At 39.0% G+C, this 23,475-nt stretch overlaps 1 protein-coding gene and 1 long non-coding RNA gene across 2 annotated transcripts in view; one reads left to right on the forward strand and one right to left on the reverse strand.

Moving 5' to 3' along the window:
• Positions 1-14,601: 14,601 nt before the first annotated feature.
• Positions 14,602-19,729, reverse strand: CBLN1 (cerebellin 1 precursor). Its single transcript, XM_072117660.1, has 3 exons — positions 19,080-19,729; positions 17,579-17,698; positions 14,602-15,519 (listed from the first exon to the last, which is right to left on the reverse strand). The coding sequence occupies exons 1-3, from the start codon at positions 19,335-19,337 to the stop codon at positions 15,322-15,324; spliced, it is 576 nt and encodes a 191-aa protein (XP_071973761.1). The 5' UTR covers positions 19,338-19,729; the 3' UTR covers positions 14,602-15,321.
• LOC140070774 (uncharacterized) overlaps positions 19,645-23,475 on the forward strand; it is a 51,668-nt gene continuing 47,837 nt past the window's right edge. The window contains exon 1 of the long non-coding RNA XR_011848982.1: positions 19,645-19,964. This is a non-coding gene — a long non-coding RNA (uncharacterized lncRNA). The remainder of the gene's footprint in view (positions 19,965-23,475) is intronic.

Below are 23,475 nucleotides of genomic sequence, written 5' to 3' on the forward strand. Positions count from 1 at the left end.
ATTTGGCCATTATTTCACCACTGATCGCTAAAATTTAGTTTGCTATCTACCAATTCCACAAAACTCTTTTACAGCTATTCTATACATTATTGTACCTTTTGCTTCCCCAGACCAAGTGCATTTATGTAAATTAAACTTAATCAGCCATTTTAATGCCAAAGCTTCCAACTTCGACAAATCTCTTCCTAATATTATACCATCCTCCTCTGTGTTAATTACTTTACATAGCTGAGTATCATCTACAAATTCTACAGGTGAAGGCTTTCTCAGTTCATTAATGAAAATATTAAAAGTGGGTACTTACTAATCCTTGTGCATCTTACTGATTACTTCAACCAAGTCTGATAATATTACATAATCACTAAGCCAATTGTTTACCCAATTTCCCATGTATTGCGCTATAAAGTCTTGTATGTTTAAAAACTCCATCAGATTTAAACTCACAGGTCTGTAGTCACTTTCTGATCTCAGTTTAAATATTGTCACCACAATAGCTATGTTGCAGTCCTGTAAAATGAAACCTTTAGGGAAACCTCAAATATTAAAAGTGTTCTAAAACTGTACAAATGACTGAAGGGCACAGTGGTGCCAGCTCCACACAGTGATTTTTCAGATGGTGTTCTTCTTAAGGAGATGGTGCTCTTCTTCCAGATTTATATATGTAGCATTCTGTTGATAATTTATATTAATCCTGAACAAGATTTTGAATAATACATTTCCCTGAATAACTAGAGCCTTTAGAATCTATCTATTTCCAAACTAAGAACTCTGTAAAGAGAGTTGGGAGAGCAACTTATATTGAGAATAAGAAATATCATCTGAAAAACTAGAACAAGAGATTGTAGAGATCTCTAAAGAACAATTTTGAAATCATTAAAGACCTGCACCTTTTTGGCTGTAAATCTTCAAGAAGGTATTTAGTCAATCTTAGAGAATAAAAAGCGGTACAGAAGTTTCAGCCAATCTACAATTAGATGGCAGAGATCATACTGGAGGATCTCTTGGAAGAGGGGACATATGTCCAAATAGTACACAAGTGGCTAAACAACTTTACCTACTTGTACTGCAAACCTAAAATTAAAACCAAAATGTAAAGCAATGCCATCTGTTAAAGTGTTTATTGACCTAGTCTTGCGTGACATTGAAAGGCTGGAGGAGAGAAAAGTTAGAGATAACCTACTTGTTGAGGAAAAATCTGCCCTTAATGCCGAGGCCCTTTTTCATTTTTGCGTTATCGCTTTTCACTACCCACCATCAAAAATCTATAACTTTTCTGTGTAACAAATTGCACTTCATAGGGATGGTATTTAATATTCCATGCTGGGTACTGGGAAGCTGGAAAAAATTCTAAATGCAGTGAAATTGGTGAAAAAACACACCCTTTTCTTTTATTTTCTTGCATTTCACAGCTTTCACTGTGAACCCCAAATGACATGTCTACTATATTCTTTGGGTCAGTACGATCACAGGGATACCAAATTTGTATTGGTTTTTATAATGTTTTCATACATTTACAAAAAGTGAAACCTCTTGTACAATTTTTTTTTTATTTTGCCATGTTCTGGTGCTAATAACTTTTTCATACTTCGGTGTACGGAACTGTGGGTGATTTAATTTTTTGCAACTTTTGATTAAATTTTCAATCCTTCTATTTTTAGGACCCTTTGGACTTTTGATCACTTTTTATTGAATTTTTAATATTTTTCAAAATGGCAATTTTACCATGTGTTTTATGATGTTTATTTATATTTAAATAACTTCTAGGGAAAGAGGGAAATTGATTTGTAGGGTTTTTTTTTTAAATTAAAAAAAATTAAATTTTTCTTTTACTATCTTTCAGACTCCCTAGGGCAGTGATAGCGAACCTTTTAGCGGCTGAGTGCCCAAACTGCAACCCAAAACCCCCCTTTTTTATTGTGAGGTGCCAACCAAAAATTAAAGAAGTAACTTACTTCTCCCTGTTCTTCAACAACATTCAATCATACTGGCCTCCTAAGGACACGATGGAACATTTTAATCATTTTAGCTTCTTTCCAGTGTCCCTCTGTACACAGAGAATTGTGGGGCCAGCAGAAGGTCTTCCAAAGATAATTCGGCCCTGTCTATTCATTCTCCCTCTTCCTACATACCAACGTAGCGAAGTAAGTATCACTTTAATATATGACTGAAAGCAGCATCTTTTAAGTTACTTGGAACTGCAGGAAGTTTATTTGAGTCCTGTCTGGTGTGCTGGGGTGATGGCCTGGGTGCCCACAGAAAGGGCTCTGAGTGCCGCCTCTGGCACCCGTGCCATAGGTTCGCCACCACTGCCCTAGCGTACTTTAATTATAGGTTGCCTGATTGATCCTACCATATACTGCCATACTACAGTATGGCAGTATGTGGGAATTTTCCTCCTCATTCATTACAATGTGCAAATCGCAGATTGTAGTGAATAGGTTAAGATGAGACAGCTTTGGGTCTTTGGAAGACCCGAGGCTGTCATGGCAACCGATCACCAGATCATAGTTTATACAGTTGAAAAAAGACACTTGTCCATCAAGTTCAACCAAGGAAGGGAAGGGATTGGATGAGGAACGGATTTAGGGGAAACAATTCTATATAACATAACCATCAATGTTATTTAGGTGTAAAAAGGCATCTAGACCCTTCTTGAAGCTCTCTGCTGTCCCTCTTGTGACCAGCTCCTGAGGCAGGCTATTCCACAGATTGACAGTTCTCATAGTAAAGAAGCCCTGTTGCCTCCGGTGAAGAAACCTTGATTTCTACAAACAGAGACAGTGCCGCCTCGTCTTTTGATTTGATTTAATCTAAAACAATTTACCACCATATTTTTTGTATGGACCATTTATATATTTAAATAAATTAATCATGTCCCCTCGTAGCCGTCTCTTTTCCAGACTAAATAAATCTAGTTGTTTTAATCTTTCCTCATAACTAAGACCCTCCATAAGTCTTATCATTTTTGTGGCTCTATGTTGAACCCTCTCCAGCTCCAGGGCATACTTTTTATGGACCGGTGCCCAGAACTGGACAGCATATTCCAGGTGAGGCCGAGCCAATGCCTTGTATAGTGGTAATATTACATCACAAGAGTCCATACCACTTTTGATACATAACAAGATCCTACTGGCTTTAGAGGCAGCTGATTGACATTGCATGCTGTTATTCAATTTATGATCTACTAGTACCCCCAGGTCCTTCTTAACAAGGGACTCTCCCAGATTTACTCCCCCAAGGATATATTTTGCCTTTGGATTATTGGCCCCCAGGTGTATAACCTTACATTTATCCACATTAAACCTCATTTGCCAAGTGGATGACCAAACATTCAGTTTGTCCAAGTCACCCTGCAGCCTATGAACATCCTCCATAGACTGTATTACACTACACAGTTTGGTATCATCTCCAAAAATAGACACAGTGCTATTAATTCCTAATTGATGTCACAAGGAGCGGCAATCTTCACCAAGATGGCAGCGCCCTTTTTGAGGCCGTTGGCTGCTTTGCCAGGAGCGATAGACGGGTTAACACATATGTAGCAAAGACTTAACGCCTATTGAGAGGGCTCAGCCTGTGAGCCCTTTCCATTCATCTGCAGCCAATGCGTGATGTACTACTACTACGTTACGTGTCGTTAAGGGGTTGAAAAACGTAAAAAATTGGGCAGTAATGTAGTTATCTCGCCTAAGGAGCTTTATATATAAAGTAGCAAAAATACAATTACCGAACAAAAAATGTTATAGAACTTTATGGGGAGACCCAAGTAAGAACTTTCTGACAGAATACAACAATATGAGTGTGCAGAAATGCAGGCACACACTGGGGTAGATTTACTTTTCACTAGTTTTTTGGTGGACTTTGCAAGTTCTATCTAATGCAAACTGCTTGCACAGGTATTGAAGAAGTGTCTGCACCACCCTTTTGTCGCACATGACCCTTTTTGTGGCGCAGCTGCACCCTTCTGTTCCCTTCCTTGACATTACAATAGAATGCAATTGAAATGGAGGAGTGGAAATGGACTTGTACTGTAAGGAAACAGCCACCAATAGTCTTCTGCATGCCAACAGCGCCCACTTACATAGAAATATATATGCTATTCCAAAGGGAAAGTTCCTCAGATTCTTGAGAAGGAATTGTTCCACTTTGGAAAAGTTTAAATGTGGAGCACAGGCATTGGAAGCAAGACTTTGTACCCAACACTAAACAGTCAGACAAAATAAAGTTGCATATAACACAGACTTGTGTACCAACAGAGAAAGTCTTCTGATGTTAAAAAAAAGAAAGAGGACAAACAAGTACGGTTCATCATGACTCTTCATGAAAGATGGGCAGAAATGAATAAAATATTGGATAGTCAATGGAATGTCCTACAACTAGAGTGAGTGGCAGAGCATCCAGCGGATATAGAAAACACTGACTGTTCTGTACAGTGTGGTTAAAAGTAATTTTTCCATTATATCCAGGCTTTTATCCATGTGGACAAAAAGAAGTAAATGTACGTCTTGAAATGTGGTCCTTTGCCGCATCTCAAAATACATTTACATCTCAGCGATTGCCCGGGCTCAGTAGCAGAACCTGCGCGATAACTGCGGGAGCTTGGTTTTATGTGAAAGTCATGCCCCCGCACTAACAACTGGGATTGCGGTACTCATAATCCCGGCTGTTTAACCAAATAGACACCAAGGTCATGGCGACTGTGGCATCAATGGAGCAGTACCAGGTACTCACCTGGCGGGTTGGCATTCTCTGTGATCTGAAAATCCGAGATCTGAAAGGATGGGGCATCAACCAAATTAAAACGGATATTGGGGAGGGTGATCCACACAGTAGATTAGGGATAGTGATTTGAGGGACAGTCAGTACATGTAATGTGTATGGTCTCACTTTCATAGAGACAGCAGGATATTGTGTTGAATTGGATCTGAGTGGCAGATGAGCGCCAGCCGCTATAACAAGTGATTTCTTAAAACCTATATAGAGCAAGCTAGGCTACAGCGCATAATCCTGCTGAACACTGTCTGAATACAGTTCTGAACAGGAGCTCACCTGTTTGGTAGTGTACACAGTCTCAAAACCTGGAAACTGGATTTGTGTTCACATGACTATGCATGGGTTCAATTATCACTCTGAGCAACACACTTACACTCACTGGTCACTTTATTAGGTACACCATGCTAGTAACGGGTTGGACCCCCTTTTGCCTTCAGAACTGCCTCAATTCTTCGTGGCATAGATTCAACAAGGTGCTGGAAGCATTCCTCAGAGATTTTGGTCCATATTGACATGATGGCATCACACAGTTGCCGCAGATTTGTCGGCTGCACATCCATGATGCGGAACTCCCGTTCCACCACATCCCAAAGATGCTCTATTGGATTGAGATCTGGTGACTGCGGAGGCCATTTGAGTACAGTGAACTCATTGTCATGTTCAAGAAACCAGTCGGAGATGATTCCAGCTTTATGACATGGCGCATTATCCTGCTGAAAGTAGCCATCAGATGTTGGGTACATTGGTCATAAAGGAATGGACATGGTCAGCAAGAATACTCAGGTAGGCTGTGGCGTTGCAACGATGCTCAATTGCTACCAAGGGGCCCAAAGAGTGCCAAGAAAATATTCCCCACACCATGACACCACCACTACTAGCCTGAACCGTTGATACAAGGCAGGATGGATCCATGCTTTCATGTTGTTGACGCCAAATTCTGACCCTACCATCCAAATTTTGCAGCAGAAATCGAGACTCATCAGACCAGGCAACTTTTTTCTAATCTTCTACTGTCCAATTTCGATGAGCTTGTGCAAATTGTAGCTTTCTGTTTCCTGTTTCCTGTTGGTAGTGGACACAGTCTTAAAACCTGGAGACTGGATTAATCTAGTATCACAATTCACTTAGGCCGCTTCCACACTTGCGAGTGTGATGCGATGAACTCGCATCACACTCGCAACGCATGCTGCTCGGATCGCACGGCCCGAACGCTGCAAAACCGGACTAAACTCAACATGTCAGTTCAGTCCTGGTGTGCAGCGTTCGGGCCGTGCTATCCGAGCAGCATGCGTTGCAAGTGTGATGCGAGTTCATCGCATCACACTCGCAAGTGTGTAACCGGCCTTACTGATATCCCTTATACCTCTTTGTCTCTGAGTAACACACGCATAATAGAAAAGGTGCATATAACTTAAGGGAACCCCTCCTCAGTTCAAATCCTTGTTCATAATTTGAACGGGACCTACAGTGTGGACCATTATTATTTTTAGTGTCAAACACAGTAAGATTTTTGGAGAATCTATACGCCATCTTATTTTATGTCAATAAAAGCTATGTGTTAATATAAACCCACTCCCTATCTTTATTCTTTTCTTTTTCCCCTGACTTATATCTACGCAGTAATCCTGATGTTATCTTCCATGAGATTTTCCAGGATGAACATAATTGACTTTAAAAGACTTTAACCCCTTCCAGACAATTCCCTTTTTCATTTTTGCTTTCCTACTTTTTACTTATCTTCTTTAAAAATCCAACACTATAAATACATTTTCTGTGTACGGAGCTTTATAAGGGCTTACTTTCTGCATGACAAATTGTACTTCCTAGTGGCGTTATTCAATTTTTCATGCTGTGTACTGGTAGTTCTGCACCTTACTAAATGTAGGAGCTACTGGAACAGTCCTAGGAAGATCCAATATTATCACAACAACAATTAAAAGTCATAAAATAATTTGAGCGGAGCTCCTTTACTGCAAAAAGTTGCAATGTGATCCAAAAGTCCTCCAGTGTTATACCATCCCGATTAAGAAGTCTTCTGCAAGAATAAGCCACCATTCAGACAAAAAACAATACTCAATATCCACTTCAAGCTTCCGCCTTAATTCCTTTTAGCTTGCATATAGGGGAAATATGTATAGATAACCAGTTCTAAGCCTATATTAATAGGCTTTATTGAAGTCTGCTCAAATATAAAAGAGTTAAAATGTGCACATAAGACATAATAATCAATGCCCTACCTTGGGTTTTGTTTCCAAAGCTTCTCCCAAAGCATGTCCGATAAGATGTAGCAGCGCGGGGGCAGACACTAGGCATTCAATGGAGAAGCACCAATTGAAACTCTCCTACACCCAGCTAGGGCCCGGGTGAGCATATGTCCGTGTGCATGAGGCCTAAAACTGTCCAGGAACAATAGTGAGAGGAATAGTGTAAAATAGTTTTATGATAAAATAAATCACTGATGCTTTTTTATAGGGAAATCAGTATTTACTAAAACACATAGGTCAATAGAGTTAAAAGGCCCTCTTTAAAACTGCACATCATATTACAGTATTTTATATAACATATACAATATGGATAATCACCTTTGACATTTTTCTATAGGAGACTGAAAGAAACTCATAGGCTCTCCAATGTCACAGTTGTTAAAAAAAAAGTATATTTCAGCCAATGTAAAATGTTATCAATGCATGAGTCATGTAACAGATTCCATACAGAGAAGTAAAGTAATATGCTAGATATAACTGTTTTTATCAAATAACTTGGGAAAACAAAAGGAATGTTTGTGTAAGCTCTGTAAAATCAATGAAATAGACTGAGAATTCAGGTACACATGCTCCTTCTAATTTGAGAGATCTATTGTCGCACACTGTAGTTACCTGTAAATAAAAATCGAAGGCCACTTTAGTTGTTTATGAGCTGAAATGTCATTCACATTTATAGGCTGCCATCAAATATTTTTTTTCCTCTTTTGTCAGCTTTTATAGCAAAAGAAAATATTATTTGCAAAATGAAATACATAAAATGTAATGTAGCAAACAATGTATGTTTGAATTTCATGTTCTGTGCTCTGTGTGATAGTGTCAAATGCTGCTACTAGACTCCTTTTTACTCCATACAGGGCAGATGTTTTATACACCTGTTGTGAACTGACAACAATCACATCAATTGTGGAAATCTGTGAGGCGTTGCAATCAGATCCAATTGCAGAACCCAAACAGTGGCAACGTGACATCATCAAAGTTCTTTAATTGGTTGGCATAATGACCAGGCCTGTTAAATATTCATTCTTAGAGAAAGGCTGTGATGGAAAAACAGCAAAAAAAGCAAAATGCATTGCAATACCCAAAATGGTATCAAGTGATAACGCCAACTCATCTCGCAATAAAATGACACCGACGTAGCTCCAAATTTTTTTTTTTTTTTTGGTAGATATCCGTTATGGTTAAAGGACACATGTCACCTTTAACCATATTGTGCCGTGTTTTGGGCATTGGTACTCTCTTTATAACTTATATTCTGACTATCCTTTTGTGCCTGACTGGGATACCCCATTGAGGGATGTATAGTTATTACTATTCTGACCACCACCCTTTGTCTTGTTGTTTCTGTGGTTTTAATTTTGCTTTTAATCCATTTGAGTGTCATTTTGTGGAAAAATAAAGTTTGAATAATTTACTACGAATATGGTACTTGTGTTTTGATAGTGGTAAGATTTTGATCCTATGTACTGCTTTTTGGTATTCATCCTTTGATTGGTATAGGGATTATATTTGATTGTAGTGGGTATCTTTGTTGGTATTCATCACATGTCACCTTATGTTTGCCCCCCTAAACAAACACATTTACCAATGTCAAAACAATAGCTATCCAAATAGTCCATTGCATGCTGTTATCTCAGAAGCAATCTGGTGCAACACCCCTGCCATTGCATGGGATAGGTAGGTGTTGTGAAAGTGTCCCATATAAGAATCTCTGTGGTGAGCCTGTGCAACTCACTAGGAGGTATCTAGTATGGAGACTTGGTAATTGCATCTATAAGATTCTGACTGGGAGGTCATGAGTTAAATGCCTTATCCAATGATATGCTTTTAACTTGCTGTAAGGAAGGAGTAAGCTGGTTGGACAAGCTGCTTGCTACCTCACATGGTCAGTCCTAGTGAGCAGGAAGCAGAAGTGTCTCAGGAAAGCTGCCTGACACCTTGGCCAGTCCAGAGACTAGGCTCAGAACAGGGTTCACATCAGGACTCTGTTTCATCTTTACCAGCACAGTCTGAAGATATTTACCAGGCTGCCAGCATACCTTCCTGAAGACCAGAACTCCAGCCAGATATATCCATCTAGCTGAGGTTTTGCTGCTGTTAAGGCTGTTGCCTATTCCAATAAAGAATTGTAAGTTATACTTCACCAACGTGCCTCTGAGTGATCCCCGGATAAGGCTGTATGCCATCACGGTCACCCAATCTTCCATCCCCAGGGATCCCTATCTACACACCGGGGCTGCCCCAGGGAGAAACCTACTCCATCAGCCTCTACTGCCATTTTCTTGCACACACCACCTGCTGGAGACCTGCCAGGATGTACACGAGGCCTCCGCTCCTGATACCAAGCCCTATGATCATCGCCGTGCTCTAAGCCACACTAGCAAGCCACTCTGGATTCCTCCGGCCACCGAAAGGTCAGGCCCTGGTGGGGGATGTTGCACTAGATTTTTCATGAACTAGGAGTCTCTAGTAGTACATGCACTGTTATTAGCCACATAGCTATAGAGTGTGATAATATTACATACAGAAATTAAATAACCATTTATTGTTGTAGTCCACCTTTTCTCTCATCACCCCAGTAAACATTTTACGATGTCGTAAAACCTTTGCCTAGCGCTCTTCACAACAGGGCATCAGTCAGGCTGGAGTTCAAAAATCTCATTGTAGGCATTATGGACATCTTTCATTTAGGGTCAAAGGAAGGTCCATTAGTATGCAGAGAAGGAATTTGGCTTGATCTGTTCCTGCCAAAAGTTGAATAAGGACGTTAGGAGTCAAGCAAAAGAAAATTATATATTTCCTAATAACATGGATATAACTCGTTGTTATGAGTTCCCACTAACAGGACAGGGTCAGGGAATACTGACCTACCTTCCTTTCGAATTTTTGGACTGTATACCTCCATTAACCCCACTAGATCACATAACAATTTCTGTTAATTCTGTTTCTGTTTAGTGTTATCCAATTTAACAATCTAATTAAATAACGTACCCCAATGAGGGACACAAACAGGTGTGAACATTTCCCTCTCAGTGATGTGAAAACCCAGGGGGCCGGAGTAAAATTGGGCCGTGCAAATGCTCAGAGTCGGTCTATTGTTTCCATTTCGGCTAGACAGACTGTCCAAACTTCTGCCATCAGATAAGTCTTCTATTTTAGTAGTAAGGTTTATTCATTTTTATCTTATTAACTGTTTGCATCTGTATTGTACGAATATTAATTTGTAACCATTTTTCTATGTCTGCTTATATGTGAATTGCTCATATGGGAATTCATTCTTTAAAACTTAAAGAGGACCTTTCACCACTTCGCACTTAAAATTTCTAGCCCCATGTTGTGCAGATATCAGTCCCAATATCTGATCATTATAATCTGATTGGTCAGAGAGGAGGAGCTGGGGTTGGAGCTGGAGGCATGTGTTATGCTAATCTTCTCTCATGCTGTCTATTGACACTGTATATAGCATACCGTATATACTCGTGTATAAGACGAGCTTTTCAGCACAAGAAATGTGCTGAAAAACCTCACCTCAGCTAATACATGAGTCAATAAAAAAATAAACTTATATATTCACCCTCCGGTGGCCCCGATGCTCAGCACAGCTCCCCGATGTTGGTGCAGCTTCTCTTCTGTCTTTCCCGCGACTGCTCTTCGGTCTTCTGTAATAGCCGGCATAGACGCAGCCATTCACTCTGCCCGCAGGCGCATACTATGATGTAGCCGCTGCTGACGTCATAGTATGGGCCGGCAGATAACATGGCTATGTCTATGCTGGCTGTTACAGAAGACTGAAGAGGTGCCGTGGGAAAGACAGAAGCTGCGCCGACATCGGGAGCCGCGCTGAGCATCGGGGCCACAGGAGGGTGAGTATTTAAGTTTATTTTTTTATTGATTCGTGTATAAGCTGAGGTGAGGTTTTTCATTACATTCTTTGTTATACACAAGTATATACGGTATGCTAATCTCTACACGTGTGAGGTGGTGAAAGGTCCTCTTTAATAAGTCTCAACTTGTAGCCTTAAAAGAAATTAAGTAATATTTTAGCTAATTTAGGTATTTTGTAGGAACATCTAGGCATTTAGATGTTGTCCATTGTCCTTCTACATGCCTATAAACTCAAGCAATGAGATCCTAAAGCTGTATGCAAATGACCTGTGAGATGTCCAATGAGTCATTATCATATTCAAGCTGTCCAGCTTATTCATGAGTGGGAGGCACAGCCCCCCCCCCCCCCCATTGCTTGACTGACAGTCTGTATAATTGTGTGAGGTATAATGGTGTAATGGCTCCTCCATGTGCTTCCTGGTGCTGGTGGCCCCTGCAGCCTGTGTGTGTATAGGAGAGATACAACAGCTCCAGGCAGCCATGTTGTAGAAGAACATGTCAGGTACAGGTGGAGCTGATGTCTGTGTCTCTCACATGTGTATGGGAGGAGAACATGTCAGCAGATAAAGCACAAACACTAGCAATACTTTACTATACATTACATACATACATGATCAGGGGGAGTAGAGGGGAGGGATAACAGGGGTGACATCACTGGCTCTGACCATGTAACAAGCCTCATTTATATGATAACGGAAAGATGATTTTATAATGATTAATATATGAATTGACTAGATAAAGGCTGGGATGGAATCCTTGTGAGCTGCTCCAACAGGTAGAGGTGACAGAAATAATGACAGTGAACTGATGACAGGTGTCCTTTAAGGCATTTACATTACATTGCAAAAGCCATCATATCCCATTAACTTTTTCTCATTTTAAATGTTGTAGGCACAAACTTAAACGTGTGTTATTGACATTTTATGTCGCAAATATCAAGTATTTTGCAAACCAAAAAAAAAACTAAAAAGTGTTGCATGCATTTGCATTTAATCCCCCCTCCCCCATTTCGTCAGATCAGATTTATTGCAATGAAAGCCCTATGTCTGTTGGGTATGTGTCTACAAATTTAGCACATGTGAAGGCTGTAGGTTTTGGCCATACTTTGTAAAATAGTTCTTGCTCAGATCGGTTGAAGTACATTTGTGAGCAGCAATTTTCAAGCCACAGATTTTCAATGGGATTTTAGTCTGGACTTGGACTGGGCCATTTTAACCATTGACTATGCTTTGATGCATTGGCTGTATGTTTAGGGTTGTTGTCCTACTTAAAGGTTTCCAGTTTCAAGTCTTTTGCAACCCCCACCAGGTTTTACTCCATGATTGCCCATCTTCCCATGAACTCTGAAAAGCTCCTCCGTCCCTGCTGAAATCAAGTATTCTCACAGCGTGAGGCTATTAGCACCATGCTTCACAGAGGGGATGGTGTGTTTGTGGTGAGGTGCAATGTTGGCTCACCTAAACACATAGAAATTGTCATTTAGGCCCAAAAGTTACATCTTAGTGTTATGTGACCAAATCAGTTTAGGTTGCCAATTTGATACTTAGGGGAACAGTACCCTTTGTCCCCTTTTGCAAGCAGAATAATGGGGGAAAGGTGTTTGCTGCAATTTCTTATGCTGAACACAGGATTTCAAGGTGGAGAATGGAGAGAATGGCTACAAACATGTACAAAAAAAAAAAATCTTTAAACAATTATATTTCCCGTTTTTTATTGCTTTATGAAACAGGATATGACTAATGGATAAAAAAAATATTTTTAGTTGATAGGTTTCACTATTTCTATCTATTCACTTTAACTTTCACTGTAACTTCATGTACATGCCTCTGTATGTCTGTAGACTTCAAGCCCATTAGAACAATTTTTAAATTTAAAGGTTAATGGCTTGAAGTCACCCACTATGTATACACAACATGCTTGTGGATGAGTTTGTGTCCTCGTCTATACACAGAAGATAATAGAGAAGTGTTTATATAAACCCTCAGTTCTGAAAATCAATTATGACATTCAAAACAGAGGCCAATCATAATATAACATTATCCTAAATTATAAAAAATAATCACTTTAAAATTCAAAACATTATGTTAACATTCTATTACCTTTACTAAACCTGTATAAATAGGAAAACTATAATCACAAGAATAAAGAAGACAACATAATACTGAAGAGGGACGGCTTGTGCCCATGAAAACCTTGTTCCCTTTATTAACCTCTTCATAAATTGTAATTGGTTTGAGCCAAAGCCCCCAACCAGCTGCTGCTGTTGTATCTGGATGTGTTTATAATGAAGACTTAGTGGCAGGTCCTGTGTATCAGCAGATGAAAAGCAGCCAGATTTCTTTTTTGTCTTCTAGACAAGAGCTGTTCATCAACTGAAGAGTACATGGGGGAAAAAGTATCTGAGAGCACCCGGAGGTCCGTAAGAAAAAAAAAACACTTTAACAATTCAATATTTACCCCTTCTGTGCCAGGTTTCCTAAAGTTAACATCAGTATTGACAAATAGCAAAAATAAAATACTAAAGGCTTACAAAAGATAAGAAAATAAAATGCAATATTTTATGCTCAAAGAGTTATAATAAGATCAACATAATATAAAACATAATACAACAGTACAAAAATAATTTAACATATCTGGATTTCTTGTTAAAATCTGGTTTTGCAACACAACTTGTGTTGCTTATGACAATGATGTTTTTAGGATCATAAATGCAATGATAGGGGATAGATAGATAGATAGATAGATAGATAGATAGATAGATAGATGATTGTAACGGATTTGGGCTGTTTGGCCATACACAGATCTGTCTATTTACACTACACAGGAGAGATTCAAGTAGTATGGGAATCACATCTTGTAACACATTGTAATAATAACCTCTACAGAAACAATCAAGCTGTAGATATGATGGAGTCACCTGGTGTGTTGGAAGATTTAGCAATGTCCCCATCAGCTCAGCAAAACTATTACTAAGACAAAACTGAGGATAAATAAGGAGACTTTGCTTATTATGCTGGTATTAATTTTCCCCTTAGGAGCTAATTAAGTTCCTTCTTGAAGCCAGGGGCTTGAAATAAAGCCACGGCATATTAACTCTGCAGTATCCACTCACAAAATGGGATATTGGGGGGTATATATGAAAGGCATAAAGGCATTCCAAATAATAATTTTTAATAAATATTATTATCATAGTCAAACAAATGTCTGTCATACTTTACGGTAACATATAACTAAAACAATAAATTCTATAAACTCAGTTTCTTACACTTTTCATATTCACTATCATAAAATTAGGCATCTCTGAGTGCTGAAAAATTATAGCATTTACATTTATGAAAATAACATTAAAAATTAGAAAATAGAAAACCAATGACAATAGTAAGAAATAATAAACTGTGACATATCAGACGGCTGCATACAGAAAACATTTGAACTGAAACAAAGGTTTTAAAATATTCATTTACATAATGTATATATATATATAGTTAATATGTATGTGTCTGTATGCACTTTATTGTGTTAGGTTTTATTTTATATCGTACATGGTTTCTGAAAAACTACATTTTTTGGCTAAAACTCCCATTTGAACATGCGACATTAATAGATTGAACCTAAAAAAATATATGTTAAACAAACATAAGACAGAACATAAGCCTAACCCCCAAATAAATTCTATTTATTAAAAAAAAATATTTTACATTTTCTGATCTTGTTTCAGAATATGCACATACTCATTGTTTTGGCACATGACTGAGATAGCTGGGTATAAGATTTAGAAATATATGAAACATAAGAGCCTTGAATAAGGGTTAGGGACTTGAAGCAAATGACATTCCAGCATTCACACCTATAGTACAGAGTATAATATTAAAATGTAAATATACTACTATCGCTTGTATTTGGGCCACATTTTACAAGAGCAGAACAAGCATCAGACATGTAGCAGCCTTTATTTCCACAATTACTCAGAAATACAGAGAAATATTGAATACACCATTCTGCCACTGTGCCATGTTAGATATTTCTGGTGTTACCTAGAAGCCAATATACATGATATCTCTATAGTATTCTCTACCAATTGTTCAACTGAGTTAAATTAAATTATATATGGCCTAAATGAGGTAAAGAACAGAGTAACAATGTAAGTAACAATATAAGTCAAAGGATGCAAACCAAAGATGCTTTTTGGTAAAAGTGCAATTATAATGAAATGGCAGCTGATCTCACTAGTTCCTTGTCTGTTACAATAATAAAGTTTCTGAAGCAGGTGAACACACAATTAGATATGTAGGGTCTTGAATATTTCAAAGTGAAAAATGTCCCGAGTATCTAAGTGCAGCTATTTTGGGGCAATAGCAAACAATCCCTTCTTTGTCACTTGATGCTCTAGGAAAAAGTCGTTTTAAAGTGGGAATACCAGAAATCCTGAAAATGTTGAAAACTTCCATCCTCCCATCAAATTGCCCTTGTCTAGTTTTAAGTAAGCCATGTCTCCTTTCTCCATTTCAACAAGAACACCATTGCTTGCAGCTTCTCTTGTCACATCCTGGTCGCCCGCAAAGGCAGAAATCACAGACCAATTATTCAGCATTAAGCTCACCTGAAGTGTAAAAAGTATTAGTCAGTTAATGCATTAAAATACATATGATAATAATATTCTTCAGGGGGGGTGGAAATTGGGATCATAACCCCGAACCAACCATAGCAGTTAGTTACAACTTATTCCAGTTATGCTTTATACATTTGTTATAGGACACAAATCAAAAGTGTGAAATTGACTGCTTTGGGCCTATTGTACATCTAATGTACATACCTCAGGACACTCTTAAGAACCAATATAATATTTTAAGAAGTCCAGAAATCACTAACGATAGCAGAACGGTGTGAATAGCCTATGTTTTTATTGTTATAGGGAATTTCTAACCTTAGCAGCTATCAGAAAATGATTTCACTATTAAAATGTCACTCAAAGAAGAGTTACAGGGTGGACATTAATTCTATAGGTACCTATCTCATACGTATTTAATCTAGCTAGTTCATACATTTATGTTTATCATCTAATTGTCTATTTGTTTCAGGTTATAGATTGTCTGTATAATATTAGATAACATACTAGTGTTGTCTACATCACATTTGGCACAATCTAATCTGATAACATATTGCAGATGACAAAGCAAGCCCAGCTACATCTGTATGAATTTCATGTGAACAAAGTGAACAATGAAGGATTATCTAGATCACAGGTAACTTTTACAACTGCAATTGCATTTTAAAGAGTTAAATGATTATCAATTTAATATCTGAGGTACAACATACTTATATTTTAATGAAGAAGCATTGCTCATTCTAAATTCTTTGCTGCAAACATTGTACTAAGCAGAAAGACCAGATGTGTGCTTTCTAGACACTAATATCAAATGACCAGCACATCAGATTATAAAAGTGCCTGGCTCCAGAGACTCTCTGCAAGTACCTTGCCATAGAAATCCCCCACTAGAAGGGATAACAACCACTGCTCTCCAAAATTCAGAGATGACCATACATCTTTTCTTGTACATTCTAGCTCAATGTTCTTTGGCTTACATTTAGGAAGAAAAAAAAATGTATGAGCCTAAAAAGTAATTCTACCTTATTACCAGTCAAATGCTATGATAGTTTATCAATCTTACACATATTAGGTGACTGGTTATAGAGTTTCGTCGGAGATATATGGTGTTTATGAGACTTGATGATGGACTTCACGCCATAACATGCCCATGTCAACAGAAAAGATGCTTTATGATTTATCACACCCAGAGCATAAATAGGACACATTAGCATATTATGTCTCATGGAACCAAATGCTGCTTGTTAGTGAACATATAGATATGACAGATCAAAAGAAGTTCCATTAATATCTCCTGGATTCTGCCCAATTCAGACGATGTTTCTAAAAATTAACACCATTTTTAGCACATCATTTTCACACCCTGTTTGCAAATTATATTGTACGATAGGGTGAAAGGGTACCAAACAGTCTTTTTAAAAGAAAATTACAGAGTACAGAGCGATTTGCTGTTCATAAACTGAACAGATGTGTAAGTAATATTGCTAGAATATTATAATAGTAATAATTAAATAATAGTATGCATTTTCTTGTTTTGGTCATACATTACTTGGAATCCAGAAGTCAACTACAAAGTGCAAGCTGTGGCTAACCCTACCTCCACTTGACCTAGAAAAACGGTGGTGGTTTGACAGTATAATAAGTGTACAATATATAATTAATATACATTGAATAGTATGTGTATATGTCTAACTATCTATACAAAGAGGTCCTACTGTTTCTTGTACCTATTTTATGCATTGTATTGGTAATAAAATGCTACTAATGTCATTGAACATGTTAGCAAAAGTGTAAAAGTAACTACTCTGATATTTTATCAAAGTGGAACCACAAGAAAATTACGGTAAGTTTACAAATGAATAAGCATATAAAGATGGAGTCACAAATGTAGGTTTGATGCAGAGTTTTAGCCAAAAGTAGAAAAAAAGAAGGTGAAGCATAATTCATACTGCGCCTCTGAACTGTATCTACTCCAGTTTTAGACTGCATCAAACATTATATGCAATTTCCAGGGACAACTGGACAACAAAATACATGAATAGCACCGACTCACCTGGATGGTTTGCCGATTGTATACCTTCACCACATGGAAATTGAAGCTGTAAATCCCTTTCCTAGGGGACGTAAAGGTACTTCGGTCTACATCAAAACCGCCTCCAACATTAACCAATGCCTAAATTTTAAGAAGCAAAAAATATCCAAGTTTATTGTCAACACTATCAGACCATTCTAAACTGTCACATAAAAACCACAATGTGGATTTAGACTGTCCATTATTTAAAAAAAAAATTAAGTTCAGTTAAAAATTTTGAATTTATTTCTTTTTAAGTGTTTGGTTTCCTAATAACCTTAATAACATTTCTGAGATTTCTAAATATTCTGGAAAATAGATGTATACTATGTGCAGGTGGTATAACCGGTGGACACTAAGTCATTTGACAATAAGCTGATGATAACTGGGTGTATTTTACAGCGCCGCAGGACAGCTTTGTGGTGTGGAAAGATGTTAATATAAACAGTAGTCTTTAGTTCAGTTAGGTCATAAAACCACCAGGGTGATCAAACACTGCAGGATAGGTTTATTGTCATTATATATGGCCTACCGTTGTATACTGGGAGTTCACAACATATCAATCATTGAGTGGCATTTAGTTGTGACTTCTGCACTGCTTAAATTAAATGCCCTTCGCATACTACATCTATAGATCATATAGTGTAGATTCTTCCATCACAGTATTGGTATTTTCATATCTCAACATGGAATCTTTTTTTGTAAATTCAAAAAGTGGCATTTATTGTCACTAGACAAACCTACCTAGACAAACCTACAAACTACATCAGACAAACAAGGAAACTGGTTTGTATGGCCATACCATAGGAATTATCATTGTAAATTAAAAGCCTTTTTGTAGGAGTCTAATTTCATGTATTATTGACTTCTTTATGAATTTTAGATATTCCAAATACAAATCCACATTTGGTCCTCATATGCAGGTGATCATTCAATGGGGGGTCTATAAAACTGAGTGCGGAGGAATGTACTAATAGGGTAGTTGGTATCCAACACCTTTGACTAGAATGTGAGCTCTTCACACTACTGGTATTGAATACACAGATTTGGATTTAGTTGCTTTTAAAAACCTGACACATTCATTCACTTTTTCTCTTGCAATTATTTTTTTAGTTATATCACTGGTACAATTTTAGTTATGGCAAATGCATCATGACACTTTCATAAACCACATGAACAAAGGAAAGATCTGAGAGTCAGGTTCTTATCCTAACATGAAAGCAGCCCCTGGACCTATGGTGTACACATATGACACAGAGCTACTCAGAAACTCTTCCAAGTCTAATCCTATAGAATTATAGTCAGAATCTTTGTGTTACTTCTTAACAGCAGTAAAACAATAAGACTAACACTGGAAACAGTGGTATGGGTAAGTCATTCAAAGGTTAATTCTTTCTCCCTTTCTTTATCACCTGAATAGGCTGAAGGGACTAGACTGGTGCCTGGACAGGTATCTGCACAGGCACTTCTCTGTTTTACTTACCCGGTCAAAGTATATGACCATGGATCTGTTACTCATCTCGGACGGCTCGTGGTTGGTATTCCTGACGGCAGAGAATGCCACTTTGGCACTTCCAGAGCGCACAGAGATGCCTAGCGCAGTACCAGTTGGGTCAGCAGTCGGGTTAGAGTCACAAACCACCAGGCATTTTCCTTCCAGCAGAATAGGTTCCGTTTCATTCTGACCACTGGCCATCCCTGACAGCCATGCCAACCCCAGCAACATCTCCATGACCAACATTGCTATAGAAGCTCAATGGGTAACACAGGTAACAGCCGAGCACTCTGAGATCCACAAACACCTTAAGGTCCCCCTAAGCTTCCAAATCTCCTCCCTTCTGCTTCTTGTAAGAAATGGGAATATACCATCAAGCTCTTTGCAGACAACCTCGGAGTTGGCTCCTAATGGGGTGAGCAGTGGCACTCTTCAAGGCACTTTAGCACTTAGGGAGTGCAGACAGAGTGCTCTCCAGAGTGTCCACTCAGCAGCTGCCTCCTGCGCTCCTCTCCTAGGACTGGCTGCCTGGCATATCAGCTTAGCCCAGTGCTGCGCCCTTAGATGAGCTCAAGACATAGTGCAGCTCCTGCTAGCACACAGAAGCCTCCAATACTACAGAGCAGAGCTGGAAGATGCACGAGAGGGAAGGTGGGGGCCAGTGGGGGACCCCTCCCTCACCACTCATCACCAATCCACAGGCACAAGCCTTTACAGGGCAGCGAATCTTCAGCTGAGCTGCTTCCCTCCATGTGACAGCTGAGGCTTTGTTATACCAGTCAAAGGCAGGTGGTGACTGCTTCTCTCTCATTCTTGTTCAGGTCTGAATATGGCAAATGGATCATTACTACTCCCGGCCCTGCTGGCTGCAAGGTAAGTGAGAGTGGCAGATAGCAGACACAAACAAGGAGATACCTATTACTTGAGAGTTTGGGATTCTGCTATGAGACTTATATCTGTATTCTGCACACTTGCATGGGATGTACAGTATGCAAACATGTGTATAGAGAAATAAGTACTACTGGCCAGGTATCCTTGGAAACTGTCAAAAATATAATTCTGAGAACCGAGCAGGGATACCTTGAGGTCTGTGCATTAAAATAGGATTATATTAAAACTCCAATCCATTTCATTTTTGGAGGAATTATAGTCAGGATTATAAAAGTCAATCACATGTTATTAAATGGTGCACACAGAATACATAATAACCTCTGTGCCGTGTTATGGAAGTTTTAGCCAAGTGGTCATTTCATGGCAAACTTAGTGCAATGCATGTGCCTTATAAAAAATGATCATGTGCTTTTCCAGGCTTGTGGTCATGCTGCACATTGGCATTTGTCACAGGAAATGTAATAGCAACTTTCAATGATTCATTGAAAGCTTCTGAAGCAAAAGAACCCTATAACTATTGTATGCACTTATGCTTAAGGTTCTGTTATATTGTAACAATTTAAAGAGATCCTAAATAGAGATGAGCGAGCACTAAAATGCTCGGGTGCTCGTTATTCGAGACGAACTTTTCCAGATGCTCGAGTGCTCGTCTCGAATAACGAACCCCATTGAAGTCAATGGGAGACTCGAGCATTTTTCAAAGGGACCATGGTTCGGGAATAAAATGTGTTATTTAATTGAAAAAGAATGTCTTCTGATAAGTTATCAGATGTATGCAAACATCTGCAATCTATTCTTCACTGTTCCGCGCGTATATTATCTCCCGACAAGTTAGCAGATGTGAAGAACAGTGAAGAATAGAATAAAAACAGTGAACACAGGATCATTTAAGTGAAAAACACAGTGAAGAATAGATTACAGATGTTCGGCACATCTGCTTACTTGTCGGGAGAGGAGATACGCTGTCCCGGGATCCGCTCCTCTTCTTCCACTGAAGTCTCCCCGATGTCTCCCTGCTGCCCGATGTCTCCCTGGTGCCCGATGTCTGCCTGCTGCCCGATGTCTCCGTGGTGCCCGATGTCTCCCTGCTGCGCGCGATGTCTCCCTGCTGCGCGCGATGTCTCCCTGCTGCCGTTCCGCGTGTATCTTCCGACAAGTAAGCAGATGTGCAGAACATCTGTAATCTATTCTTCACTGTGTTCTTCACTTAAATGATCCTGTGTTCACTGTTTTTATTCTATTCTTCATTGTTCTTCACTGTGTTTTTTTAATTAAATGCTCGATCTCGAGCAGGGGAAATACTCGTCCGAGCAACGAGCCGTTTCGAGTACCTTAATACTCGAACGAGCATCAAGCTCGGACGAGTATACTCGCTCATCTCTAATCCTAAACCTAAAGAAATGTTAAAGATCTCAAAACATTAATGCTTTAATACTATGTATTTATGTGCATCTAATATATTTATTTGGCTAAAGTTTGCATCAGAAAGTGGTATAGCAAGTGCCAAAGTTGAAGTCATACCCATTCATGCAGCACGGGGTGGCCCAAAAGCTTCCTGTGGCCTATCAAAATTAATAATCACTGCTACTATAATTTACGGCTGTGTTAAATAACATTGGGGCCCAGAAATGTTAGGTCACTGCATACTTCTGTTTATGCTCTAAAAAGCAATATAAAGAAAAATAAAAAAGTATGCATTGTTCCATGCTAACTTTCATCATATTAACTCTTAGCCTCCTCCACTCATGGATGCATTTTGGCTTTGAAGGAGTTATGTATTGCTGTGTGTATCATATAAAAAGATGATCAGACTCTATTTTATTCCTGCAATAACTCCTGGATTTATATGACACATACCCTGATTCCAAGGACACAAACAACCAGCCTGGGGCCAAACATTTTTTATTGTAGCTGTTGTTTTTTTACCACCAGCCGAAAGATTTCCAATATCCACTGAACTGCCTCCATTAAGACTAAAATCACATAGTGCAGTCTCAGATTACATGTGACTCTTCCCATTATAGTATCTTCACAGATAACTGTCTCTTTAAAATAAAATATAGTGCTCTATAAACTGTAGGTTTTCCCAATAGGTAGGAGATAAGCCATTGATGACATAACCACTGTTTTGGACTGTGCCAGATATAATCCCTTCATATTTTCTATGTTAGGATAATTATCTATAATATATGATGCAGCAGAATAGGAAGTTTTGTTCATCTATACCATGTATCATGCTACATACCATGTTTGTATGTCTACAAGTAGTTCTGGAGAAACAGTAACTTCTCCAAAAACTGCAACAAAGTTCACTCAGTTGTAGTTTTACAACTATATGACCCTATGGGATAAACACCCCTTTAAGGACACCTGTCATCAGGTCTCTGTAACTAGTCCGTCACCACTACCTGTTAGAGCATCTCACAAGGATTCCAGCCTAGCCTTTATCTAGTCAATTCATACACTAATCATTCTAAAAATCTTTTCTTTATTATGCAAATGAGGCTGGGCACATGGAGAGAGACAGTGATATCACCCCTGTTACCCCACTCCTCCCCCTGCTGATGTTTGTATGTAATGTATAGTAAAGTGTTGCTAGTGTTTGTGCCTTATCTGCTGTGTGAGAGATAAAGACATCAGCTACACAAGTACTTGACATTCTTTGTTCTCCTATACACATGTGAGATACACAGACATGAGCTGCACAAGTACCTGACATGTTCTGCTATACACATGTGAGAGACACAGACATGAGCTACACAAGTAGTGTATAGGAGTAACAGTATGTCAGGCTGTAACAATTGCCACAGGATGCAGCCATGTGTATAGGAGTATCTCATACACAAACCTGCTGCAGGGGCCGTCAGCACCAGGAAGCACATAGGGGAGCCAGCTCCAGGACTGTCACATCATTATACAGGCTATCAGTCATGTGTATAGGAGTACCTCATACACACAGGCTGCAGGGGGCGTCAGCAGCAGGAAGCACATAGAGGAGCCAGCACCAGGACTGTCACATTATTATACAGGCTCTCAGTCATGTGTATAGGAGTATTTCATACACACAGGCTGCATGGGGCACAAGCACCAAAAAGCACACAGAGGTGTCAGCACCAGGAGTTTCACATCATTATAAAGGCTGGCTGTCAAGCAATGGAGGGTGGGGCTGTGCCTGAAATTCCTGAATAAGCTAGTAATACTGACCATCCACACCCCCTTTTAAGAGATGCCTTGAATCCTCTAGTTTGCGGTCAATCCCATCATGTGCAAGCACAGTATACACACATGACTAGCCAGAGGCTAGTTATTGTTACAGTTACTATGGGGCACAGCTTTGTCAACACACAAGAGTCATAATGAAGGATATACAGCAAGTCTACATTCACACAAACGTATATACAGCCGGCGTATATACGGCATATAGACATCTCCCATACACTTCTATGGCCTCACGGCGCCGTACGGGAACAGTACGTTAGAGCGGACGAGCGGC

Source organism: Engystomops pustulosus, chromosome 7, assembly GCF_040894005.1.
Source record: "Engystomops pustulosus chromosome 7, aEngPut4.maternal, whole genome shotgun sequence".
Classification (NCBI taxonomy): Eukaryota; Metazoa; Chordata; class Amphibia; order Anura; family Leptodactylidae; genus Engystomops; species Engystomops pustulosus.